At 25.8% G+C, this 27,902-nt stretch overlaps 6 protein-coding genes and 1 long non-coding RNA gene across 12 annotated transcripts; 5 read left to right on the top strand and 2 right to left on the bottom strand.

The window, feature by feature from the left end:
• Window positions 1-516: 516 nt before the first annotated feature.
• LOC551854 (serine/threonine-protein phosphatase 5) lies at window positions 517-3,964 on the top strand. Its single transcript, XM_006567754.2, has 8 exons — window positions 517-778; window positions 1,256-1,645; window positions 1,770-2,056; window positions 2,208-2,313; window positions 2,380-2,522; window positions 2,609-2,916; window positions 3,021-3,102; window positions 3,172-3,964. The coding sequence occupies exons 1-8, from the start codon at window positions 685-687 to the stop codon at window positions 3,229-3,231; spliced, it is 1,470 nt and encodes a 489-aa protein (XP_006567817.1). The 5' UTR covers window positions 517-684; the 3' UTR covers window positions 3,232-3,964.
• LOC725299 (nucleoside-triphosphatase THEP1) lies at window positions 3,287-5,381 on the bottom strand. Of its 4 annotated transcripts, none has more exons than XM_001121167.5 (5): window positions 5,248-5,381; window positions 5,014-5,098; window positions 4,576-4,747; window positions 4,400-4,505; window positions 3,287-4,256 (listed from the first exon to the last, which is right to left on the bottom strand). In XM_001121167.5, exons 2-5 carry the CDS (start codon window positions 5,066-5,068, stop codon window positions 4,002-4,004), a joined length of 588 nt encoding a protein of 195 aa, XP_001121167.2. In that variant the 5' UTR covers window positions 5,069-5,098; window positions 5,248-5,381; the 3' UTR covers window positions 3,287-4,001. The 4 variants fall into 4 exon arrangements, with proteins under 4 accessions (XP_001121167.2, XP_006567815.1, XP_026296447.1 ...); XM_006567752.3 differs by having other exon boundaries at window positions 5,014-5,081; window positions 5,248-5,372; XM_026440662.1 differs by lacking the exon at window positions 5,248-5,381 and having other exon boundaries at window positions 5,014-5,153.
• On the top strand, window positions 5,099-9,483 carry LOC102656021 (DDB1- and CUL4-associated factor 5). Of its 3 annotated transcripts, none has more exons than XM_006567749.2 (8): window positions 5,099-5,333; window positions 5,643-5,919; window positions 6,137-6,317; window positions 6,389-6,658; window positions 6,766-6,992; window positions 7,072-7,286; window positions 7,549-7,819; window positions 7,933-9,483. In XM_006567749.2, the coding sequence occupies exons 2-8, from the start codon at window positions 5,724-5,726 to the stop codon at window positions 8,922-8,924; spliced, it is 2,352 nt and encodes a 783-aa protein (XP_006567812.1). In that variant the 5' UTR covers window positions 5,099-5,333; window positions 5,643-5,723; the 3' UTR covers window positions 8,925-9,483. The 3 variants fall into 3 exon arrangements, with proteins under 3 accessions (XP_006567812.1, XP_016767872.1, XP_006567813.1); XM_006567750.3 differs by lacking the exon at window positions 5,099-5,333 and adding an exon at window positions 5,408-5,541; XM_016912383.2 differs by having other exon boundaries at window positions 5,318-5,919.
• A 239-nt stretch (window positions 9,484-9,722) lies between these two features.
• LOC107964400 (integrin alpha-8-like) lies at window positions 9,723-14,320 on the top strand. Its single transcript, XM_026440883.1, has 9 exons — window positions 9,723-10,285; window positions 10,391-10,760; window positions 10,902-11,197; window positions 11,268-11,724; window positions 11,824-11,864; window positions 12,114-12,488; window positions 12,557-12,720; window positions 12,841-13,334; window positions 13,427-14,320. Exons 1-9 carry the CDS (start codon window positions 9,869-9,871, stop codon window positions 13,831-13,833), a joined length of 3,021 nt encoding a protein of 1,006 aa, XP_026296668.1. The 5' UTR covers window positions 9,723-9,868; the 3' UTR covers window positions 13,834-14,320.
• On the bottom strand, window positions 13,817-17,041 carry LOC408848 (protein enabled). Its single transcript, XM_392379.6, has 6 exons — window positions 16,854-17,041; window positions 15,879-16,365; window positions 15,419-15,708; window positions 15,116-15,332; window positions 14,591-14,871; window positions 13,817-14,522 (listed from the first exon to the last, which is right to left on the bottom strand). Exons 1-6 carry the CDS (start codon window positions 16,878-16,880, stop codon window positions 14,376-14,378), a joined length of 1,449 nt encoding a protein of 482 aa, XP_392379.2. The 5' UTR covers window positions 16,881-17,041; the 3' UTR covers window positions 13,817-14,375.
• A 396-nt stretch (window positions 17,042-17,437) lies between these two features.
• On the top strand, window positions 17,438-19,035 carry LOC102656265. The gene is made up of 3 exons (XR_410965.3): window positions 17,438-17,887; window positions 18,015-18,285; window positions 18,757-19,035. It is a non-coding gene; the product is annotated as an uncharacterized LOC102656265 (long non-coding RNA).
• Window positions 19,036-19,971: 936 nt separating this feature from the next.
• Window positions 19,972-27,823, top strand: LOC725128. The gene is made up of 5 exons (XM_006567755.3): window positions 19,972-20,421; window positions 23,589-23,819; window positions 24,976-25,077; window positions 27,093-27,218; window positions 27,498-27,823. The coding sequence occupies exons 2-5, from the start codon at window positions 23,648-23,650 to the stop codon at window positions 27,596-27,598; spliced, it is 501 nt and encodes a 166-aa protein (XP_006567818.1). The 5' UTR covers window positions 19,972-20,421; window positions 23,589-23,647; the 3' UTR covers window positions 27,599-27,823.
• Window positions 27,824-27,902: the final 79 nt, after the last annotated feature.

The following is a 27,902-nucleotide window of genomic DNA, read 5'->3' as shown; positions in this document are numbered from 1 at the left end:
TAGATTTTTAAAATTATAATTGTTATATTCGGATTTTATTTGTTCAATACAACAAACACACAAAAGAAGATAAAAATTTTCATTCTAAAATAAATATATTATATATATTATATATATGTATTTAAATATTTTTATATAAAAATGTTAATTCTATTTTGTTATTATATTTATTGCAATATTAAAATAGAACTTGTTTTTAAAAATTATAATATATATATATAGTTTATATATAAAAATTACGTATTGTAATATATAAAAAGCAAAAAAAATTTTTAATCAATTTCAAAATTTATTTTTATGATATAGAAAGAAAAAAATTTACAATAACAACAATATTTATTGTAGGCAAATAAAATCGGTATTATGTTAATCTTATATTACATTGTATACTACATGTAGTATACAAGTATTTAAATAATATCTTATAATATATCCACTTACTTATTTACTCATATGGCTATATTATTTGAATTATAATGATCGATACTTCTCGTTGCTTCTCGATTTCGATTAATCGAATCACTTTATGGGGTAGTTGAGTAGATTTCACGATATTCAGTGTGTCTGCATAAAGACCGTTATATAAAAAAAATTATTTCTTTAATGTGTTATTTATTATCTACGTTTCGATATAATTTAAGTCATTTTACATCGTCTTATTAGTTTATTAATATAAATTGCAAAATGAGTGAAAACGCAGAAATTACAGGAGTAATATCGCCAGAAGATGCAGCCAGAGCGGAAAAATTTAAAGAAGAAGCAAATGAGTATTTTAAAAGTGTGTTTACAAAATTTTCTTATAAATTTGTTTTTGTTATTTAATATATATTTAAGTATCAAATTAAGAAAAAATTCATAATTATTATTAAAATAACATAATTTAGTCACGTGTACATTTAAAACTAACCCAACTTCTGTAACATAAATGATCATTAAATTGTCGAATATAATCTCATTATTAAAAATTAACAATTTAAAATAATCATATTGTTTATCATATCATTGTTATAAATCTTATCGTAAATAATTATTTTTATTTTTAAAATTTTACAATCTATTTATGTTTATAAATTTTATATATTTTTTATTTGATATATTAAATAAATAGTGTTTATTTTGACAAGTTAAAAAGATTTAATTAATAAAATTTTATTATAATTTTAATGCATTTATAATAAATATTGTAAGTAATTAAAATTTCATTGATTATATTTTTTATTTTCAATCATCTTATTTTTAATTTTTTTTTTTTCAGATCAAGACTACACCAAAGCTATAGAATTATATACTAAAGCCATAGAATTAAATCCTACAGTGGCAGTTTATTATGGAAATAGAAGTTTTGCTTATTTAAAAACAGAATTTTTTGGATATGCACTTACAGATGCATCAAAAGCTATTGAATTAGATAAAAATTATGTGAAAGGATATTATCGTAGAGCCGCAGCTCATATGTCACTTGGGAAGTTCAAATTAGCTCTTAAGGATTATAAAACTGTTACTAAAGCAAGACCAAATGATAAAGATGCAATGATTAAATATACAGAATGTTGTAAAACATTAAAAATGTTAGCCTTTGAAAAAGCAATTTCTGTAGAAGAAAATAAGAAAAATATAGCTGATATGATTAATTTAGAAGCCATGGGTAAATTATTATATTTAATTATTGTATAATATTATTAATATTATAATATTATTTAATATTGTAACTATTTAATTATTTTATGAATTTTTTAAAAGAGCAATTTTTTAATTTCTTTATTTTATAGCTATTGAAGATGAATATACTGGGCCTAAACTTGAAGATGAAAAAGTTACATTACAATTTATGCAAGATCTATTAGAATGGTATAAGAAACAAAATAAATTACATCGTAAATATGCTTATAAAATTCTTTTAGATGTAAAAGCATGGTTTATGGCACAACCAAGCTTAGTTGATATTACAATTCCTGAAGATAGTAAATTTACTATCTGTGGAGATATACATGGACAGTACTATGATTTACTTAATATATTTGAATTAAATGGATTACCATCGGAAACTAATCCATATGTATCCTTGATAATAGTATATAAATTATATTACTATATTTTAAGTTTATTAATTTATTAAATAAATAAATATATTATTAATACAAATGAAAGAAAAAAAAATAAAATAAAAGAATACATATGTATTCATATGTTTCTTAATCATTATATAGTTATTCAATGGAGATTTTGTAGATAGAGGCTCCTTTTCTGTAGAATGTATATTCACCTTATTTGGATTTAAATTATTATATCCAAATCACTTTTTTATGTCTAGAGGTGTGTTTTTATCAATCTATTTGTATCATTAACATGTATTTATTCATAGTAAAATAAAATGTTTAGGTAATCATGAATCTGCGACAATGAATCAAATGTATGGATTTGATGGTGAAGTCAAAGCAAAATATTCTGCTCAAATGGCCGAATTATTTACAGAGGTTTATAATTGGCTTCCTCTTGCCCATTGTCTTAATAATAGAATACTTGTAAGTTTATATATTATCAGAAAAAAGTTAAATATATCTAATTATGTATACATAAATTATATTATGGATATATATTTATGGATTAGGTAATGCATGGTGGATTATTTTCAAGAGATGATGTTACATTAAAAGAAATTCGAGAAATTGATAGAAATAGACAACCACCAGAAGAAGGATTAATGTGTGAATTATTATGGTCAGATCCACAACCACAACCTGGAAGAGCACCTAGTAAAAGAGGAGTTGGTGTTCAATTTGGTCCTGATGTTACACAAAATTTCCTTGCTATGAACAATCTTGATTACATTGTAAGAAGTCATGAAGTAAAAAACGATGGATATGAAGTTGGCCATGATGGAAAATGTATTACTGTGTTCTCTGCTCCAAATTATTGGTATATAAACATATATTATTGATTAAATTCTATAAAATTATTATAAAATGATATGCTGAATAATTAATTAGTATAAAAATACTTATTTTATTTTTTATTCATAGTGATACTATGGGTAATCGGGGTGCCTTTATCACACTTAATGGTAAAGATATGGAACCTCATTTCACATCATATGAAGGAGTGGTATGTTACAAACTAATTAGTAATTTTTGAAATTTCTAATAACACTATATGAATGTATATTTTTTTCAGCCTCATCCAAATGTAAGGCCAATGGCATATGCTAATTCTCTACTAAAATTCATGTGCTAGTGGAACAACCTAGGTACTGTTGATAAATAAATGAATAACAATAACTGAATACGAGTAGCCCAATCAAAGTGTGCGTAATATATTTGATACCGAAATGGAGAAGGTGAGAAAGGCTTAGGCTTCTCCAACAATAAAATACTGTATTCTTTTTAGGAACAAGAATATCTTCTGTATCATAATAAATACAATGAAGGTATAATATTGATGGGTACAAAAATGAAAGAAGTTTGCTTGTTTTGACAACTGGCGAACAGATGTATCAAATTTTCTTGTCTATGATAAGAACAATGCCTCATTAGCAATTTATGTTTCATTTTAATGAAATGACGCAAAGAGAACGTTTCTATTTTGTACCCTCAATTAAACCACCTTATTCACTAAAGATATTAATGTTCACGCACAAACTGAATAAATGATCTCAATGATCTCAACAGATTAACTTATATTCTAATATTTGCAGAAGGTGCTGAACATGTAATGAACACACCTGTTATTCTTTTAATTTATTCTTTAAGGAATAATGGTGGTTTTTATAAAATAATAATTATTACAAAAATATCTAATACATATGCGATCTAGCATGACTATGTAGTACAATTTTCCAGCCAGTCACTATTTGTCACGTTATTTGTGATGACTACTTTTTCATAAATTTAACGTGATTGGAAGGATCTCTTTAATCTAACATTTTGTTTTTTTGTTAATAATAAACGATGTTTATAATGTATTTAAATTTCATATTGTTTTTCTTAAAAAAGAGAAATTATGCCTTAAAAAATAAGAGGAAAAATTTCTTCCGGTAAGTTATTTCGATTTTGACGATTCACAGTAATAATTTTACATCTTTCATCCTTATGAAATTTTTGAAATAATGATAAATATCTTGGTGGTACTTTATGTACTTGAGGTATGGTTGCAATTACAAATGATTTATTTGAAGTTCCAAAAAATAATTTTACTATTTCATCTTGAAATTTTTGGCTAAATAATTCCATTTTTCCAATTTCATCTATAATCAATATGTCCTAAATAAAATAAAAAAATTAATGATTTGATTACATATATATATATATGTGTATATATATGTATATATATATATATATATATATATATATATATATGTATATATATGAATAAGTAAATAATATGTAAAACTATTTTTACTTACTGCATTAGAATTAAAGATAGGTAATACTGCCACTTCAAAATTATTACGAAACACATGATAGTTTCCCACTTTATATTTAGAATATTGTGAGTGAGTTATGACATTTCTGTTTACAAGTAGTATTGTTTCAGATGAAAAAAAGATTAAATTTTATATACTTATAAAATAATACTAACTCAATTCGTGCCAATATTGTTCTTTCCTCACGATTTTTTACTAGCACAATATCAAATCCAATCCTATTACCATCTTGACCTCTAACTTCTTCAGTATAAAATCCATTAAATTTATAATTTTCTTCTTCTATCATTGAAACTAATTTTTTACATACTGTAGTTTTTCCTATACCTATAGTAATTCTAACTTAAAATCATTATAAATTCCTTTTTTTTTTAAATAAAATAATAAAATTAATTAAAAAGTTAATTTTCAAAAAAATAAAATATATATTGTTTTTATTTATTATATTTTTAAAATTGCACATGTTATAATGAAAATTCAAATTATTCAAAAATTTCAATAAAATAAAATTATAAAATATATTAAAAACATTTAAGGGTTAATAATGGATAATTTTTAAAATATTTCGTAATTTTTAAAAGTGGCGGACTTACCAGGTGGTCCAGTGAGAAGTACGCGTGAGACACGCAACGCGGCGCCGGTATCCATGCTTCTTGTTTTTCTAAGTTTAAGTAGTGACTGTAAGTGACATTTGCACATGCAAATAAAAATAAATAATCAAAACACAGAAAGAAAATATTTTGGATTAAATATAATTATTTAATCAGAAATGTATGTATTTCAAAGATATTGATAAAAGATTGAAATAGAAAGACTGATAAAATTACCGCAACGTGGAGCCGCTGGATAGCGATCAGCTGATCGTGCTCGAATAAGACAATCTGTTCGGGTGGGCTGAAACGCCTGTGTATATGTAAGTATCTAATACTTTGGTTGCGTTCAGAAGTGCGTTGGTGCGTGATACGCGTCTCATGTAACCTATGCTTGTGTGAGTTTGTGAGGTGTATATTCGCGACACGTCTGTCACAGAATAAATATAAGATCGACCACGACAAGACTTATAATAGTTACAACCTATAATAATCTCGTAAATTTGATTGCGCCACAAATTTCCTTATTCTGTAGGTTTCCCTGTTTTTCTAAATACATGAGATAGTCTTAGAATTTTGAAGTGTACGAAGGATTATTTAATCGAAGAAGAGAATACGGGCGTTCGTTACAGGATACATGGAAGAAAGGGACGAAGGGTGAAGACGACGGTTTTGTCCGTTTTCATATACATATCAGTATCTGCAAAGAAGAAATGGCTCGTCCTTCCAATTGTAATCCGCTTTCCTATCTCGTCGAAAGACAAATCGACGACAAAGTCGATTACTGTAAACGTCTCGTTAACGCCAGATTCGAAAGCTCCGAAAATTTATTTAGGAAAGATCTATTATCGCATTATGGATGCGTTAATGCAATTGAATTTTCGAATCAAGGAGATCTTCTTGTTTCTGGTAAAAAGTTAACAATGTATTTTATTTATTTTATTTACGGTACTATGCCCGTCGACTTAGGAAATTCAAGTTCGACGGAAAATTAAAACCGTAATATTTTAAATATAAAATTATACAATTGTACTATATTATTTTTTAGATACTGATTTTTTTAATACATTAAGTTAAGTAAAAAATAAAAATAAAAATTTGACATATTTTATTGTTAATGTAACAGGTGGTGATGACAGAAGAGTTTTATTATGGAAAGTGGAACAAGCAATACAAGATGTAGGCAAACCTGCAGTAATGAAAGCTCAACATATTAGTAACATTTTTTGTCTTGGTTATGATAGTAGCAAAACAAAAATATTTTCTGCTGGAAATGATGATCAAGTTATTGTTCATGATTTACGAACGTATGAAATTTTTATTATTAAAAAGTTTTATGTTTAATCATATAAAACTAAATAATTATTTTTTTTATAAGGGGAGATGTTGTGAATTTCTTTTTACATCAAAAGCCTGTTTATGGATTGTCAGTACATCCACATAATGACAATGTATTTGCAAGTGCATGCGACGATGGCAGAGTTTTAATTTATGATATACGAGGATCTAGTGCTATGGAAACATTTTGTTTAGCACGGTATAAAACTGCTTTTCACTCTGTAATGTTTAATCCTATTGAACCTAGGATGCTTGCTACCGCCAATGCTAAAGAAGGTGTTAGCATGTGGGATGTAAGAAAACCTTTAAAGTAAGTAATCAAATAAAAAATATAAAAATAAAACAATCAAAAAGTAAGTAATCAAATAAAAAATATAAAAATATTTTATACAAATAACAATTTTTTTGTACTTGTAGACCTATATTACGTTATGGAAATGAAACTTCAGCTCAAAGTTGCATGAATGTTAGATTTAATGCAGCAGGTAATAGATTATTAGCTTTGAGAAGAAGATTGCCTCCTGTACTTTATGCTGTAGACTCTTCTACTCATTTATGTCAATTTGATCACCCTGGATATTATAACAGTTGCACAATGAAATCATGTTGTTTTGCTGGAGATAACGATGAATATGTACTTTCTGGTAAATTATATATTATAATAATATTTATAAATAATTATAAATTAAAATTTGTATACACATTTCAACTTATGATTTTAAGGTTCTGATGATTTTAATTTATACATGTGGAAAATTCCTTCTGAGAATGTAAAATGGGTAAATTCTGCACATATGGTATTACGTGGTCATAGATCTATTGTAAATCAGGTACGGTACAATCAAGCTAGTTGTATTTTTGCTTCATCCGGAGTTGAGAAACTTATTAAGATTTGGAGTCCGTTTCCTCTTGGAAATAATTGCTTAGGTGGATTAAAGGTAATATGAAATAATTTTAATATAAAATGTATTAAGATGAATAATTCAAACAGATAGAAGATAATTTTATATGAAAAAATTTTAATTAATTTATATTTGAAAAATTTCTTGAAAACAAAAAAATTTTATTCTTTGTTAAATCATTTTTATATATAGAATCGTCATTTATTTGCTTGTATCATTCATTTTGAAATATTCTGTATATATTTTTTAATATAATATAATAACATATACTATTATTTTATTTATATTTATACTTTAGAGAGATGATGGAAAACAAGAGAGGCAACGTAGAGTATTTACACATGATGAATATATTGGATTAGTATTACGTAGTGGTCAATTTATGACACATGATTATAGCCATCAATCAACCAGAGAAGATCCTAGAATGATGGCATTTTTTGATTCGTTGGTACAACGCGAAGTTGAAGGCTGGAGTTCTGAAGATATGTCAACAGCACCTCAAACTCCTAGTGATTCTGAAAGTAATCTTATAGCTGGACGAGTTTATAGCGCAACAGATTCTGATGGTATTTTTAAATTAAAATTATATTGAAATAATAAGAAATTATTATAATAATATAATAATATATACAATTATAAAGAATTTTAAATAAAATATTAATATTTTTTTTTTTTATAGATTCTATAGCATCTGATCGTCAATTGATGTTAAGTATTTTGGGACCTGCAGTAACATTGGCATCTCATGGATCTTCTGGAGGTGGTGTAGCTCCTGAAAGACCTTTAGAGTCTCCAAATCGTATAACACGACTTATAGCATATCGTAGAGAAAAACTAATGAGACTTGCATCTGTAGATTGTGGTGAACCAACAAATAATACTTCAGCTGCAGTGTCAGAACCATCTGCATCAGGTTCTGCTAGTGAAGGGGACAATACACAAATTAAGTGTAAATCTAAATCAAAATTAAAATTTATAAAAAGAAAACATGGTAAAATTACTGAAATTAGGAGAGCTGGAATAAAGTGTGCAGTGCTACAAATTAATAGTGACTCTGATAGTGATGAACAACCTGTTGATACAACTCAGCCTAGTACCAGTTCTGGTGTAGTTTCTAGAAGATCAAGATATGTTGTGCATATTGAAAGAGATGCAAAACATTCAAATTACAGTAGCAGTAGTTCAGAAGATAATGATATTTCTAGTAAACGAAAACATTCAAAAACTGATTCTGATACTTCTACAAAAGTACACAGAAGAAAACATAAGAAATGTAAAAGTAATTCAAAAAGTGATATTTCTAAAAATAAGAGCAAAAGACAAAAAATTGATTACGATACAAAAAAAAAGAAATCAGATTGGAAGCTTTATTTAAATGATGTTAGTAATACAATAAAAGTTCAAAAAGATGGTTCATCTATGTCAGTGAACAAATCAAGCAAAGTTCCTTCAACTCCTGACAGTGGTATCACATCAGGAGTGTCTACAAGTGAAAAAAATGGTGAACAAGCACAGAAAGATCAAAATGATGCAGAGAGTTCAGATCACGAGCAAAAACTAAAAAATCTAGAATATTTTAGAAAAAAAGTGAATGTAGTAAGAAGGAGCTACCGTATTCGATCTAAACCCTTGTCTCAAACTATTTCAACTACAACTGATTCTTCCGATTAAGCTCCTTACCTTCGACTTTTTAATCCCTTTCCTTTTGTACATAATAAATCTGTGATTCCTTGAAGTATATTTTTATAATACTAAGTTTGTTCACATGCGAATATGACCGGTTTTTCTATCTTCTTTTAGACTTTATTATTTTTCTGTTATCTTCATATGTATCCTACATTTTATTGGAATCTCTTATGATGCAAGACTGTCTTAAAAAAAATAAATCTTCTCTCACCATATTTAAAACAATTTTGATTATAATCTAATTACAACATTTCATAATTGGTACAAAGGGTTGCGAATTTAGTAGTCTCAAATGTTAAAAATTATTAACAATTGACGTCTCAATTATTTAGAATTCGATTTATTATAATAAAGTAAACATGTTTGGATATGACCATTAAATCGTATATAATCGAAACTCCAGCAAGACACCGCCGAGAATTATAGGTAAATTAATGCTGCATTAGCTATAATAAATGATTCAGCTAATGTGTATATTGTTGACATGGTTTGTAAGTGTGATGGAAAATAATAAAACAATAAATTGATATACATTTTTTTCTTATATGTTTAGCTTTGAAAACAAATTAAAAATATTGCATTATTTAATCCTGCATTTATACGTCTTTATTAACTTATAATAAATAAAGGAAAGAATTATCTAAATTTATGCATTAATTTATTATCCAATAAATTTATATATCTCTACTTTATTTAATATCAAATATAAGTTTCAGTTTAATTTTAAAAATATAAAGTATAAATATAAGAAATTTAAATTTAAATATGATTAATTTCTTTATGATGTCATTGTGGTATGAATATATATAGCATTTCCTGTAAATACATACCACTTCCTGTAAATAAATTCTTAGTTCTTCCAGTTTTAAAAGTAGTTTAGACATATAATGTTTTCTGATTGTTCACTTTACTAATATTAAAAATTCAAAATGATATATTTAACTTTATTAAAAATTAAAATTAATATATGGTTTTCTATTTTTATATTTGTAATTTTAAAATATAATACATTAGCATATAATTTAGATGTTAATAATGTTAAAATATTTAATATTCCTAAAACTTTTAATAATCAACGAGGAAGTTATTTTGGATTTTCTGTTGCACTTTATACAGAAGGACTAGATTTCATACTTCTTGTAGGTGCTCCTAGAGCAAATTCAAGCATAATAAAAAATGTAATTGAACCAGGTACTGTATATCAATGTTCAATTAATAAGACCTGTAAGGAATGGATTATTGATAAAAGTGGAAATGGTGAATATAATGAATGGAATCAAATTAAAGATAATGCTTGGATTGGTGCAACAATTGCTGTAGAAAATAAAACCAATCCTAAAATTGTGGTATGTCTAAATTTTTTATTCATTTCTTTATATATATTTTTTAAATATAATTAATATCTAAAGACAATTAATATTTTTTAATTAATTAATTAAATTTATAAATAGGTTTGTGGTCCACGATGGAAAAAAAAAGACAAATATAATTGGTACATGAATGGTATTTGTTACTTATTATTAGTTAACAATATTAAATTTTTTGAAAATGAAGTTGAAAACAAAATTTTATTATTTTCAAATTATTCGAATTTTATATATCCAAATAATAGAAAAGTTTATAATTTTGAAATGAGTCAAATTGGTTTTTCAATAAATATGGTATCTATTGGATTAAAGTGGAATTTAATATTAGGTAGTCCTGGTGTATTTAATTGGAAAGGCTTACCTTTATTAGTTAAAAAACCAATTTATGGAAAAATACAATTTATAATTCCGTCAACTAAAAATGAAAAAAGAATTCGTGAAAATAGTTATTTCGGTAAATAGTACACTTTTAATATTAATTAAATATTTTTATAATATAAATCGTAAAAAACATTTATATAAAAAAATATTAAAAAACATATATTTATTTATCAATAATATGTAAAACAATAATTTATAATTATACTTTATTTAGGATACGCAGTAACATCTGGTTATTTTATAAAAGAAGAATTATGGTTTGTTTCTGGTGCTCCAAAAGATTCAAATATGAATGGAAGTGTTATTATATTTACTTTTCCTGAAACTAATAATGCAATAATAAATATAAAGAAATTTTTAAAAGGTGAACAATATGGAGAATATTTTGGTGCTGCTTTAACATCATGTAATCTCAATGGTGATGCTGAAGATGAGCTAATTGTTGGAGCACCATTATGGTCAAAAGATATAGATGAAGGTCGCATATATGTATATACTGCTTTATCTAATGTATGTCATATATTTTAAATATATTATATTAAAATATAATATATATATTAAATTTAAACATTAATATTAGGAAAATTTTAAAAAACAATCATTTGATGGAAAAATATCTGAAAGTAGATTTGGTTCTACTATATCTTGTCTTGGTGATATTGATTATGATGGTTATAATGATATTGCTGTTGGTGCACCATATGAAGAAGGGACTGGTGCAATATATATATTTAATGGCAATAGTAATGGATTACTTAAACATTATAGTCAAAAAATAATTGGAAAACAATTTGGAAAAAATATCCGTGGATTTGGGATTTCAATTTCAGAACCTCGTGACATAAATGATGATAAATATCCTGATATTGCAGTTGGAGCTTATTTATCAGAACAAGTTGTTTTAATAAAATCAAAACCTGTCATAACAATAACTACACAATTGATCTATGAAGATAAAAAATTATTAATAAATTCTTCTTCTTTTTTAATTAATATATGTACATATTATGATGGAATAAATGCTCCTAAATTCCTTCGTAAGTATATAATTAAATACTTATAATAGGATTGAATATATTTAATATACATTTTTAATATAATATTTAAGAAATATTTAATATTAAGTAAATGTTTAGGAGTTGTTAAATTTTTGAAAATCGATGAAATATATGGAAGGGCTTATTACAATATAGAAAAAAATAATATTAATATTTATAAATTTTCCGAAACTTTATATAAATCTAAAAATTTATGCAAAAAAATTGAAATACATTTAAAGGTAAAATTTTATAAATATGTTTAAAAAAATATTTATTTTTAATAAAAATATATTATATCTGTTTAATTTATTTATTAGGAAAATATTCAAAATATAATAAATCCAATTGAAATATTCGTAAAAATTAATTTAGAAAAGAATTTAAATAACAATGAGAGAAATTTGAATTTTTTTTGTACATCTTGTGCAATCATAAATAAATTACTTTCTAAAACTGAAGATTTAATAAAATTACCATTTGCTGTAGACTGTGGTGAAGATAATATTTGTACTTCAGATGTGAAAGTATTACTTTCAACAGATTTAAAGTTTGGTAATAGATATATCATAGGATCTATATTTACTACTAAATTTAAATTAGATGTCTTTAATAATGGTGAACCTGCATATCAAGCTAAAATACACATATATATACCAAAAATATTATCATTAGCAAGTATACCATCTTTATGTATAGAAAATTTTTATAAAAATAATATTTTAGAAATAATATGTGATCTTGGAAATCCACTTAAAAAAAACGTAAATATAATTTATTTTTTATATTAAAATATTTTTAAAAATATAACATAATTATATCTTTTTATTAGAAAAAATTGATATTAAATTTGGATATGAGTAAAGTTCAATTTGATATTGATCATGTACAACTATGGACCAATTTTAGTACACAAAGTGAACAAAGAAATTCATTCAATAATACAAATGTTTTTACTATATATTTTGATACTGATATTGATATAGCAATAACAGGGTTAGTATTCCTATGTGTATTAATTATTATTATTATTTAATTAATGATTCTTTTTTTTTATATTTTTATATTTTATTCATATATAGATTGTTATTGATGACTACAATTATTTTTACTTAGGAAAGCCCAATATGATTTATATTCATATTTTCTTGAAACTGAAGATAAAAAATTAAATAGCATTCAATTTCAACATATTTATGAAATTCAGAAATTTGGTGCTAGTCCAATTAATGAAGTTATATTAACACTTAGTATTCCAACTTTCTGGAAGCAATCTATTGGAGATATACAAATTATCAATATAAATGATATAACTTGCAGCTACACGGATAATCAACCATTTCATTGTATCTATTTAAACTCCACAGTTTCAACTGCTTTGATTGATAATTTTAAAATTTATACTGCAAATACTGAAAAATCAGAAAAGTTTATAACAGATTCTAATTTTTCTATAAATTTTCCACCTAAAAATAGATCACTTTATGTTGATTGCATAAATGACAATGTAAAATGTACATATATTAAATACAAACTAGGCCCATTTATAAATTCTTTGTCTATTGCAAAACTTTCACTTATATTAGATTTTAATTTATCTAATTTAAAATGTAAGATTTTATTTAATATGTTAATATATTTTTATATAATTTTTAAATTATAATATATTTAAAATATTTTTTTTTAAAATTTTTTATTACAGCAATGATGGCAGGAAAAGATATTATATTTTTTTTATCTAGCGGAAATGTTAATATTTTGGAATCACATCATATTATTCAAAAAATTGGACATAAACCTGATAATGTTATTGTGGCTACAATGTTTTTAGGTTCACTAATAACTGAACAAATTGCTACATGGATTATAATTTTATCAATTTTCTTAGGAAATTTATTATTAATATTGTTAATTTTAATATTATTTAAAATCGGATTCTTTAAACGAAAAAAAAAAAGAGAACTTGAAATATTAAAATCTGAAAATGTAAGTTTCTTGAAATATTTTAATTGTATATTAAGGTATTTAATGTTTGTGTTACATTACAGAAAAAAACATAAAATTATATTGGAAACATGTTCATCAACAGAAGTTTTTCATCAAGAATAAATTTATTAATATGTTTTTATAATATATAATATATATTTTATACATATATATATATATTTTATTCTTTATATATTAAGAAAATAAAATAACAAAGTATTTTGTATTCTATTAACGCATTCAAGCTGTATTGCTATTTTTATAAAAATATAATAAATCTTAAAAAATATCAACTTGACTATAAATTTTCAACTATAAAGCTTAAAAAGATTTTATTACAAATATTTTATTTTATTCTGTTTATAATCGACCTAAGGTATATATTATTTATTTATGAAAACATAAATGAAGCGGATTTATTTTAAATAAATAATCTTATATTTACAAAAATATCAATTTTGTTAATATGAGATTCAAGCAATTGTATTTCTTGTTATTATTTACTAAAATATTTTATGCCAAAAATATATTTAGCTGCCTTTTAAACATTCCTAATATATTGTGCACATATTTCAGTTAGTAATATTTATAATAGAACTCATTTTATATTAAATAACAATAAGAGAGCATAACTTTTATTATGTGAATTTATATTTGAACTTACTTTAGTCATCCAAACCTAGGCCTTTTGAAATTTCTTCTGCTGTTAGATTATGTCCTGAAGAAGAATTATTTGCAGAACTATCAGAAGGTCTCATAGAATTTGATGTATAAGTTGATGGAGGAGTCGAATGATTATCTTCGAGAGATTTCTGTAGAAATAATTATATAAATAAATTAAAAAATTTTTATATTTATAATTAAAGCATTTTATACTTACATCTTTACCATGTTTTTTAAGACCTCCTAAAGCTGAATTAAACAAAGAAGAGCCAATTGCTGATCCTATTCCAGATAAAAGATCTGAACCTGAATTTGATTGTTGGCTAGAATATCCACCAGAAGGTTGATAATTTCCATAACCTCCTGAAGGCTGATAATTTGATTTTTGATTTCCATCATTACCAAAAACACCACCAATAATAGATCCTAAGGCTCCTGTCAATGGATCACTTGGCTGATTTGTAGGAGGTGGTGCTATATTATTTCCACTACTTCCACCTTATATATATTATATAAAGTTAGTATATTAAAATTTAATTGTGAAATTTTTATGATTTTTAATATAAATATGATAATGAATAATAAATATTATTATTATCAAATATTTCTATACTTCTATATTTAATTATTGAATTATATAATTATCATTATTTATAAACAAATTAAAATATCTTTATAATTTGAAAAGATTTATTTTTTTATTATTATTTTTAAAGTATAAGATGTATTTACTATATCATACCTAATGCTCCAAGAATAGAATCTAATACACCACCACTATTACTTGATTGCTGGGAGGGATAGCCTTGTTGTGCATGTGAGTTACTTAAAGCATTGGTCACTAAACTGCTTGCTAAAGCTGCACCCAGAGAGCCAAGGTTTCCTAAGCCACCTTCACTTTCTGTTTTTGATTTAGAAGCATCAGACTTTTCTTGATCTTCTTCAACTTCTTTTTTTTTCTAAATTATTATACATAACATTATATATTATTATATATTTAATATATTATATATATTACTACTTTTGAAATATTTGAATTATATACATTTATAGCATGTGCAGCAGCTGCTATACCTCCTGCAGCAACTAATCCTCCTAATGCAAGGCCTACTTTATCCAAACAACCACTAAATGCATCTTCTTCTTCAGGCTTTTCATATCCAGGCTGATATCCATATGATTTTGGAGGAAAACCTCCATATGCATTAGGTGGAGGACCATAACCAGGACCTGAAGGTGGTGGACCATAACCAGGACCTGGAGGTGGTGGACCATAACCAGGACCTGGAGGTGGACCATATCCACCTTGTATTGTAGGATATAATCCACCAGGAGCTAAAAATTAATAACAATTTACTTAAAAAATAAATTATTATAATATAATATTATTAATTTATATTATTATAATATAATAATATATAATATATAAATCTAGTTATACAATTTTTAAAATTATTCACTATATAATTGATAAAAATATATATATATATAAAATATTTAATTACGTGGTGGGCCAAAGTTAGCAACAGGTACATCTGGTGTAGATAATACTTTAGGAGAACTAGGCGGATCTATAGGTACAATTTCATATGAGATGGATTGTATTTCTACATCACCATCAATAACCAAATGTGTCACTTTATCATATGATAATCGATGATTAAATTCTGTAAAATGTCTACCATTTATAGCAATTTTATAACATTTATGATCACATAAAAGAAGAATTTCAAATTCTTGACCAGGTTGTATCAACATAGGACCTTCATTTTCTTCTATACCCCAAGTCATTGATTCTATATGATTTCTAGTAATAAATCCTTCTGGAAAGCGTGGTGAAACATGAATAGCTATATCATCTCTTGGATTTAAATTAGGTCCTAGTTGATAATTTATAGCAAAACGTATAGCATCAGGAGAAACTTTGCCTTGAATTTTTACCATTTTTCCAGGTTTTAAACCTCCTTCAATGGATCCCACATAAGGAATAGGCTATTTAAATAAAAAAATAATTTTTAAAGATAAATTAATTTAAACAAAAAAAAAATATAAAAATGTATTATTATTTTGAAATATAAATATAAAATAGAAATATAAAATGTGAACTTATTAAACTTATTAACTATACAAATTAATTACTAGATAAATTCAATTATTTTATATTTTTATTTAAATTGCATTAAAAAATTATATTATTATGTTGTCATTTATTATATTTTGTTCTATTCTTTCAATTCAATTTTGTCATACATTTAAAAAATTTTTTTATGTTATATAATATGGATTTTTATATAGAAAATTGAAAATAATTTGAAAAATTTAATGAAATAATTCATTTAATACATAGACAAACTATATTTCATTATAATTACATCAGCATTGCAGATGTATGTATTCTTTCTTAATCAATCAAAAATGATAGTCATTTTGTTACTTTTATTAGGTCAAATAATTCTTTAATCTATAAAAATAATACTTACAGGATTTAATATTGGCTCAGATGACATTATTATAATTTGATTCTACGTTGTAAATATAAATAGAAATTTATATCTTAATATGCAATTACAAAGTAACAAATACTGTATAGATGGAGAATTCCGCACTTCTCTTGCGCTTCTCTCAAGACATTTCTATTTAGAGTGCTGACGTTTCCAGCTTGAACTATGCAATGCGGCATAAACTGTATATAATGCAGTTTAAGGCGCGCAATAGTTTCTTTCGCGCATGTATTTTCAAATTTTTTATATTTACTGCAATGATATAAAGAAGTAATGTAAAAAAAGCGCGAATTCAAACTTGATTCATATTTAAACACAATAAACCAATCAAATTGTTCTATTTTAAAAATAAATCAGAAGTATGTATATGATAAACCAATTACAAGAAAGGGATGATATAATGTAATATATTTATAGTTATTATATGTACATGTCGAAATATTATAGATTATAAGTATTATATAAAATATTTCCAATTTTATGGATTAAATGCTCCAATAAATTATCATTTAAAGATTGTGCAATTAATTAGTGGAATAGTTACAAGCGAACACGCGTGTATTATCGCCTACGTTCATTTTCGTCTGCATTGTTTAACACTACAGGAAACTAAATAAACCGTTCATTGAGATATAACAGTCTCACTGCCAGAGAGAGTTTCTTTCACCTAGAAAAATTAAACAGTTAAATGGAAACAAGTTAGTGAACAGAACCGGATCAATGTAAATCAATAAAATCGATGAGGAAACATAAAAACAATCTACATATAGCTTATTTCCTAACCTAAACTTTTATGTTTCTGTTTCTTTCCAAGTATATTTTTTTCTAAGGAAATTTGAAGTTTGTTTTAATTTTTAATTATTATAATTATTATATTAATATAATTTTGTATAAATTTGTGATCATAGAAATTATAATTAAATACAATTCAACATTATCACAATTAGGATATTCAAATAAAGTTGTTAAAACAAATTTTTGCATTTGTAAATCATATGTATATGAATTATAAGGTATATATATTTTTAAATAAAAAATTTTTTAATTTTATAATTTTTAAATATTAAAATATTGAATATTAAATGTAAGCAATTAGTTGAAATGAAATATTATTTCTAATTATTATTCATTTTTAAATAGAATTCTTCTATATGTATTACTGACGTATGGGTAACGAATGTCAATCAGATATGTAAGCAGACGTATTGTGGCTATAAATTGATCATTTTACCTGTACATTTCCAGGGGCCACATATAAGGTGTGTCGCTATAAAACGTATGTGGAGCGTACGAGGGCTAGGCATGGCACACCCATGATAAATAGAATATAATAAATTACGTAATTGTAATCCTTATGAATTACTTTGACTTTAAAAAATCAACATTTAATTAATTTTTTAAACTCTTATTGGTAAGCATTTATTTTGTTAATATAATATTTATAGAAATATAAAAATATAATTATATAAAAAAACAGTTGTTCCGAATGTAAGAAAAAAATCAAACATGCGGGTCAAAGAATCATGAATAATTAAATATACTTTGTTACTATATAGAAATATCCTTGTCAAATTAATAACCTGTATTTAAGGATCAATAAGAGATTTCTTCTATTTTTGTCTATACTTCACTATAATTCAATTAATAAATTTTTGATGATCTTCATATATGTTTATTGATATTTTTGGCAAAAAAAATATATCTATGTTTTAATTTTGTATTATTGTATTTTAAAATTGATTGTAGAGACAAAGAATTTAATATAAGAAAGAAATTGAAATATCCTTTTTTTTATAATTATTTTTACTTTTCATTTTATTAAAATAATAATTTTTTACAAGATAAAATTATAAAAATATTCCTTTGATGTTGAAATTATCAGTGAATATAGGACCGAATCAAGGCAGGACTCGCCGACAAGATCAATAAGCAACGTACCGACCCTTCTTCGCAAGGTTTTTAATGCTTTCTTATAAATGCCCTTTCACGAAGCCTTTATACATTGGACCCATTCCTACAAAAATCCAGATGTCTACTATGAAGCGAAAATGATCCATACAGAATATACGTAATCTTCAACAAGAGATATTTCCATGATTTTTTTTATAAAAATAATAATTGCAATATGTGCAATTGTAAATTTGGTAAATTGAATAATTAAAAGGATTTGTAATTTTAATATTTAAAATATTTACAATATAAAATTTTATTTAATAGAATAATTGAAAAATTAGAAATATAAATTAATTAATATTTATAAAAAACAAAGATTTAATAATTTAATTTAAATTAAATCTTTTCATTATTACTATTTTCTTTTATTTCAAAGTTAATAAATTATTAATACTAAAATTTATCAATATATCAATAATTCGTATATTTTAAAGAATTGACCAGAATTGACCAGAAATAATTTATAATTTATTATAAATTAAAAAATTTTTCATGTTCAATCGTTTGATAATTACAGATATTTTTCGAAATAATCAATATATCGATATACATTCTACTTCATGGAACTTATAACTTCAATTATTTTTTTCATGAATTTGAATTGAAAAACTAGTACAAATGCTGCCATCTAATTTGGGATTGCGGTTTTACGTACGCAGATCATATGCCGGTTCGTAACGTATTTTATACAAATGATTAAACGTTTAAGTATTTTGTATTCTAAAGCACGTATCCTTTGTTGTAGAATTTTGAACAGTTACTGAACTGTAAAAGTATACACATAAATGTATTAAATGTGAATTGATTAGTAATTATGAAATAAATATATCTTAAATTTAACGTTTTCAAGAATTATGACACTTCTTTGTCTGATATAAAAAAATTGTTTAAATTTCATATCGTCGTTTCGAAGATACAAAATTATTTTAACGATTAATTTTTATTTCGTTAAAATTAAAAATTTATAAATATGTAAGATAAAAAAAAAAAAAATTAAGTTTGTCAAGAGAAATTATCGTCAAAATAATTTTAAATAGAAATCGTGATGTTGTACATACATATACGAACAAAAAGTGAAAGTGTAAACTCTAATTCTCAAATAATTTTAAATACTTTTTTTAAACATCGTCTTAAACTTGCGTCTTAAACAAGTTTGGTTACAATAGTGGTGGTTGTAGTAACAGTAATATGGAACAGTAGGATGGTGATGGTGGTAGTGGTGCCTAATACTCTTTTCAGCCCTCGGTCGACAGTTCAACGCAGCCTGTAGTGTTCGACGGTCGTACGTCTGTCCAGGCGGACAAAATTTTATAACTAACTTTACGTTTCTCTTCTTATTCACGTTTTATCAACAATACGACGATTTATATAAATTCTTAAATCGAGAAAAGAAACGGATTTTTTTTCATCTTCTTCTTTATTCTTTCTTTTCATTTTCATCTCTAGGAATATAAATACAATGCAGCTGATTCGTTGAATGTGATTCAAATTATATTGTGCCAGTGAATTTGAACATGATACTTCGAAAGATTCGATCGAGAAAAACGGATTTTCAATAATGGATTGTTCGTGTGTTCAATGGGGTGAAATAATGGTGAGAGAATATTTTATATTATGTTGTTATATTATATTACATTTTTTTTATTTTATTAAAAAGTAAAATACAATATTTTACGATATATTTTGTATGGAAAATATAGAGTAAATGAAAGTATATATTTATACATTGATGGAGGTATTTTATAAATTGGATAATTTTATTGTACAAATTATTTTATAAAAATATCAAATTTTTGAAATTAGGTTTCAGCTATGATAAGAAGATAAGAATAATAACTTTCCCCTTCATCGTCTTTTCCTACTACAGTAAAAAAGGGAAAAAGAGATAATTTAAGAGTCGAAGTCAAAGGTTAATAAAGATAAAGTGATTCTTCTCGAAAATATAATTAAAAAAATCGACTTTAGATATATACAAACGTTTCATTTCTTGCGTAGACGCTACAAGTGTCAATGTTCGTTATCGATGGGGGAAAAACATCTTTATTTTAATATTTAAGATAAGAAGATGATGAACCTCTTATAATATGCATAAATATTCGTGCCAATCATGATTCGGTGAACTTTGAATAATTTTAATAATATTGATATTTCAAAGTACGAACAAAACATTTGAAATTTTTAATGAAGTATTTTTTTGTATTAATGTAACATCAAGTAACTAATTTAGTTCATTAATTTTTAACTTAAGACATGATTTACATATTTTATTCATTTTCTTTTTAAAGTATGAATTTCAAAAAACTATTTAATGGAATCTAATAATTGAGATTCATGATAATTATCAAAAAACTATTTTACATTTAAAATATATATCAAATAATATTTTAAAAATGTTATTTCAAGAAATTGGAAAATACTCCTACGTTTAATTGAAATTTTAATGCCAATTTGATTCCTTGATGTCGCGTTATAAAATTACAACATTAAGATAGTTTTATAACTAACCTTGATTCAACTTCGTTCAATATTCTTACCATTATTCTTTTATGCACATTGTCCATGTTTTCACACGTCTTCTTCTTTCAGAGTCTTCTTCTTCTTCTTCAAAGTCTCCAGAAAACGAGTAGTGACGTAATTCCTCAAGCAGATAAACCGTGTCCGCTTTCTGTCATATCGTGTTCAATACCTTAATTAACTTTACTTTACGTCTTCGAATGTGTTTACGGCCATTTTTCCCTATCCTATGTGTTCTTCTTCTGAATTTCAATGAAAAACGAAATATCTATCATGTTTAAAACGAGAAGAACAATTAACAGGAAGACATACCGCGATACCACCTTGATTCGAAAAGTCAAGACATCCGTGTTTCGCGTACAGGGCCCTTAATTGGGCTTAATTAACGATCGTCTGTCTTTGTCATTGTGACTCACAAAGCGAATGTAACTTCTTGTATTTATCTCGTTTTTTTCTTGTCACTATTCTTTTACTTCCACACTCTGTAATTTTCTTTTTCTTTTTTTTTTATTATTATATACAAGTAATACGTCAAACTTATATTCAAATATTAATTATATTAAAACATTTTGTTGTAGGTATTGTAAATTGAGAATCGTAACGAGGATCAAAACGTAATTTATGAACAAAACAAAATTTTGTTTCGAGAAATTCATATTTCGAGAAAATTGATTGATATTTAAAGAAAAGCGTAACGGAGCGGATATATAGGAAAATTGTAATGTTACACAAATAGACACATTGGTATTTGTCCGAAGATTATGGATCGTTCCGTTTGTTTAAATCATTTCGTTTATAGGTGTGCTGGACTATTTTATCGTCATCATCCGTGTACATCAAAATACGTTTTTGATTCAAATTTCATCTATAAATAATTTCTTTTCTTCTTTATAAAAATGAATTTATTTGAACTCAAAAAATTTTAGTAATTTCATTAATTCTTTTGGGGGTTTTAATTTTAAGATCAATATGTTTATCTCAATTTGATATAAAATCAATTATTGCAATTTCATTAATTGTACATATAGGGTTCTAATAATTATAAGAATAATAACTTTTTTTAAAATTAGATCAATCGGTGGATATTTAATAATGATTTCTCATGGATTAAGATCTTCAGGTTTATTTTTTTTTAGTTAATGTAATTTATAGGCAAACTAATAGACGATTAATATTTATTAATAAAGGAATAATTAATTTTATACCTTCAATGTCATTATTATGATTTGTATTATGTTCATCTAATATAGGATCTCCAGTTTCATTAAATTTAATTAGTGAAGTAATATTATTAATTGGAATAGTTTCATGATTACAATTTTTAATTATTTTCTTTTAATTCTTTTTACTATTATTGTTATTTTTATTATCTTCAATTGTATCCTTTTGTTTATATTATTTGTGTAAAAATAAAATTTCTAATAGATATGAAAAAACAGGATAACATATAACTAGGAAGGAAAATTACCCAAGAGGGGTAACATTCAAGGATGAATCATTCCCAAAATGAAACGAATCGAACGATCGATATCAAAACCAGACGAACGAATTTCGCGTGCAACTTATAACATTAGAACACAAGCCAAGCACCATGCATAATAGATTTAACGATAAGGTGATGCAATTATATAATTTTAATATTAATTCACGCCGTAATTCAACTCGATGACTGAAGCGAGCATTGAAATATTTATTTATTTTCCTCGATGATGTAGATATCGTAGCGTTATAAATCGATTTATTAAAAATATATTGCAATAAATAGATATTTTTCGTATTCGCAGCAGGAAAAAATTGCTCGACGATTACACGGTTTGAAGAATATTTAAAACGTGCGTAACGATAACGATTTCGCGTCGAATACGAAAAGTTCTTTCACAAAACTTACCTTGGATGACGATAACACTGCTAACAATCGTTATCGTTCATATCATATATATATATATAGCACCCTCCCACCACGTACGCTTATCCTATAATCTTGCATATACTTCCGGTTACGACAATTATATTATGTTATGCGTACGAAACAAGTCTGGGTAATGAAAAAAAAAAAAAAAACCGTGGACAATGATGGTAAAAATTACGAAACTGTAGGAGATCGAAAAGATAGACTCTCCTACCTAGATGAAAAATATATCGAAATTATTTTATTCGTCCAACACTTTCATCTTAAAGTAATTTATATTTTATTTTATTTGTCCAACACTTTCATCTTAAAGTAATTTATATTTTCAATAATAACAGGATCAAGCGAGAGCGGTATCCACGTAAAAGTCGAGGATGTGGAAAGAAGAGGGCTTAGCATGAACCAACACGCGGCTACGTTCAGAGTGTTGATACTGATCCTGTTGATCCTCGGTGATCTCGAATCGGTCACGGTGGTGAACCATCATCCAGACGAGGAATATTACCTGGAGCATGAAGTCCTCCACGAGGAGGCGATTAACGAGGCGAAAAAGTTGCACCTCTATCCCGGTAACTTAAACGTGCTTAAACGTTATCACGAAATACTGAAAGTTTTGTTACACAAGTCTTGTCCGACTTCATTCTAACTTCTTCCGGTCTATAAAGCGAATCTTTACGAAGCACCGAAATCTATTTATCTCTCCTTCCGAAAATAACTTCCCTTTGATCCGCTTGAACAGATACTTCGGTTACTTTCCACCTCACGCACGATCAATTACACGACAAAACTTGTAAGAGGGAGAAAAAATCTCTCGTTTTATTAATCGGCCTTTATTGTTCAACTATCGCAGCGGGTATGGATGTGAAAGGTATTCGATCGATTTCGAACGATTGATTTAACCCTAATCTAGATTTTCTTGCATGCATCTGCATAGGCTGCCTTCTTTTTTTTTCCTCCCTCCTTTTTTTCGAAAATAATCGTTAGAGAGAGAAAAAAGATCTTCTTGCTCTGTTTTTCTTTTTTTCTTTTTTTCAAACGTAATAGTTATCGTGAACAGGAAGCGAAAAACCAAGGTTACTTGTTTTGTTTGACGATTCGAGCTTGTCAGCGTAGTATATTTCAGTGATTTGCAACATATATACAATTCTGAGAAGTAGTAGTAGTATTTCTGATGCTATTTCTGAAATTATCCTTGAATAAATCAATATCTGTAATTCAATGCAATTTTAATATTTTTCGCTCGCTTCTTTATTTTTTTTATTTGGATATATATATATCTTTGTAATAAGGTTAATCGTAATGAGAGTTCCAGTTAATTTAATTTAATTTAATTTTGTAACTGTTATATATATATACTATTTTATAATAAATAATAATATCTAAATATTTAAGATGATATAACATCATATATCTACAACATCACGACACAATTTCAAAACAATTGCGTAAAACCTCGAGACACCAATTAATGTGAATTATACATGTACTCTCTCGATTTGATGAGATTATAGTCTCGTTTAATAACAGTTCTATGTTATAATCGAAAAGAGAATAATGAAATGTAATTTTTAATTAATTGAACGTTAAAAATCCATCATCTTTTTCTTTTTACTTACTTAAAGAATATAGGATGTTTTTGCTATATTAATAAAAGGCTTTACGTTTGTACTTTAAAAATATTTTATCTTTAATAAGAAGGATATTATATTTTGTATAATTTTGCAGGACCAATCCCAGGATGCAAGGCTTGTACGAATACAGAGATGACATACTGCAAAGATGGAAGTGTGATAAACGATCATTGTTGTTGCGATGGCAGCGTTAACGGTGAGTTAACAATTGTTCTTCTTGATCAACAACAAAGTACGAAAACTTTCTATATTCTATCGTTGCATTACATACATTCAATGTTGCAATGATTATGGAAAATGGAACCATCACCTTGATTTCTAATAGATTTCTTTGTGTTTCACTTTTTACAATTTTTACACGCTGCTTGTGTTTCTAGGCGTGTCCTTCGTTTCGATTTACGTGTAAAAAAATCGATCGAAAGAAAGAACGATGCACGCTCGAACAATTCGTGCGTGAAGAATTGAACGATCGTCGGTTTCGTTATGCAACGAGTCGTGATAATACAAAATCTAAAATTGTCACAATTGTTTAATAATACAACTACGGAATAATAATTCTTCTAAATTTAAAAATACACGATTAATGAAACAATTTCTCCATAAAAAAATTGTTATCGACGAAGTTGAAGTTTTTGTACGATACGTTATTATAAAAATAACAATATAGAAAATATTTTCTGTCAATCTGATCCTAGTAAAATAAAAATGGAAGAAAGAGAAACTTTGAGGAATGACACGAAGCATCTTCAAAATCCAGCTGGGACGGAAGGACAATCACCTGTTCAGGAAATCATCGTTGTTCGTTTAACGATTCATCCTTGTCAGGCACACGCGAGTATAATGCGTTCGCGCACAGGGTGGCTATACCAGGTGATTCACGCGAAACACGTCGCACAGCCGTTAAACAGGAACACTTGGGTATTCCGCGCGTTCTTCCTTCGTACTTTTTACGTAGGCTATCGGCCGTTCACCTCTAATCCCATTTACTCGAATTTCTAATTAGTTTTAATCTCTCCAAGGTGAGCTTGGGCGAATATCTATTTGTTTAAAATAATTCGCTTGCCGATTTAGGATATTCTCTTGTTTTTTTTACTTGCCAATTTTTTATTAACAATTCTTTAAAAAAAAATATTAAAGATAATTGCAAGTGGATACATTTTTTTTTTAAATAAAATAAGTAAATATTTAAGAAGTTATCGCTGTATAAATATAAATAATAATTTTCCTTTATCTTTGACAAGAAAGATAATTAATCTTTTGAGGTGAAACATTAAAATTTATGATGGAAGTCCTTAAAATAATTTATTTTCTATTATATAAGTATTTTTTTAGTTGAAACGTACGAGGAACGTTTTAATGATTCCTGAAAAACCTGTAAACAGTTAATTTTGTAACAACGATTTTACGTTAGTTAGTCTTGCTACTGTTAATGCGTGCCAAGTTTATGCGAATGACAATGATAGTAGCAGCAATGCAATAAAATTGCATTGCTGCACGCATCGTGTGCACGAATCGAATACACGAGTTCGTTTTGATCAATCTTATGAATCACACGTTTCCTTCTTCTTTGCTTCTTTCTAATCAATCGATTCGATTATGCTATGCAAATAACAGACTAGACAAGAAATAATAATGAAATTTCGTTCTATGAATAATTAAAGATCGTGTAAAAAATGAATTTTAACTTCTCATTATCAACATTCTAAGATAATGATTTTAATTCGAATAGTATTCTTATCAATTATTAAGTATTCTTCTCCGATTGAATATGAAATTGGAAACCTTTAATACTCTCATTACAAATTGATCGTTAATACAAGTAATAAAACTGGTTAGTTTTATTTATTATTCATCCTCATATCTCTATTATAAATCCAAAAATATTTATAATTGAAACTTTATTAATTGAAAGTAAACTTTTTTTCCTTCCATAAAACAGTTGAACAATTAAACAATATTAACATATCCTGTAAAAGAAAATATTCTTGAAAAAATTAAAACAAATTACTTGAAATATTTGTATCATATAAGATCAGTTGAATTTCTAATCTATTTAATGTAATTATTTTAAATTGATTTTAAACTTTTCTTAAATATCATATCATATGAGACCAGCTGAACAAATTTTTAATGTAATCTGTTTAATGTAATTACTTTAAATTGAATTTTCTTAAATATCTGTTCATTGCACTTATGAATCTATTGTTTCAGAGGTATTTCCCTTCGTGACGCACAGTTGTCGTGTCGGGCCCGAGGAATGCAAAGTGCAAGCTGGAGATTGTGCTGAATACGCGAGGTTACGGGAATGTTGTTGTCATTCTTACTTAGCTTCCATTTGTAAGTTACTTTTCATCTATAATTAACGATAAAACGATATTAGATATTGTTGCGTAAACGCGACAATTGACGAGAATGTAATTTTATAATTAATAGAAGAATTGGAGAAGAATAGACAGATTAGAATAATTTTCATAAAAAAAAAATATATATCTTGGAAGATAATAAAACTTTAATAGAAAGATTATTTCCATTTAATAAGATAGATTTCTTAAGGCAATTTTATCTTATATTTAATTCTAGTAGAATTTTATTTCACGTTAAATTCATTCCTTTCAGGGAAATATTTAGCAAATGCAGCAGGATCATCAACGAATATAAATCTTACAAAGTTCCTGGCGATATTAACGGTGCTCAGGTTGCTCTTTCAGCCGGCCTAATTAGTAATTTTAATAACCAAATATTATATATATATATATAAGTTTTATTTTAATAAATTATTTTTTCACCGTACGATAAATATTGAAAGCAAACGAATATTTACAACACGTGGGAACGAAAGTGAAATTTTTACTAATTTGATAGAAACAATATTTCCGATTGTATATAGTACATATGAAGAAATGTAATTGTACAAAGAAAATATAAATGAATATAACAGCGGTTGTATTTGTATTTTAATGGGTGAAATGCAACAGCGAATAATGTGTACAAACGTGTATCTGAAATCTTATTTCAATCTTT

Source organism: Apis mellifera, linkage group LG5, assembly GCF_003254395.2.
Source record: "Apis mellifera strain DH4 linkage group LG5, Amel_HAv3.1, whole genome shotgun sequence".
Taxonomy (NCBI): domain Eukaryota; kingdom Metazoa; phylum Arthropoda; class Insecta; order Hymenoptera; family Apidae; genus Apis; species Apis mellifera.
Note: the sequence above shows the minus strand (reverse complement) of the source record. Positions and strands in the feature narration are given on the sequence as shown.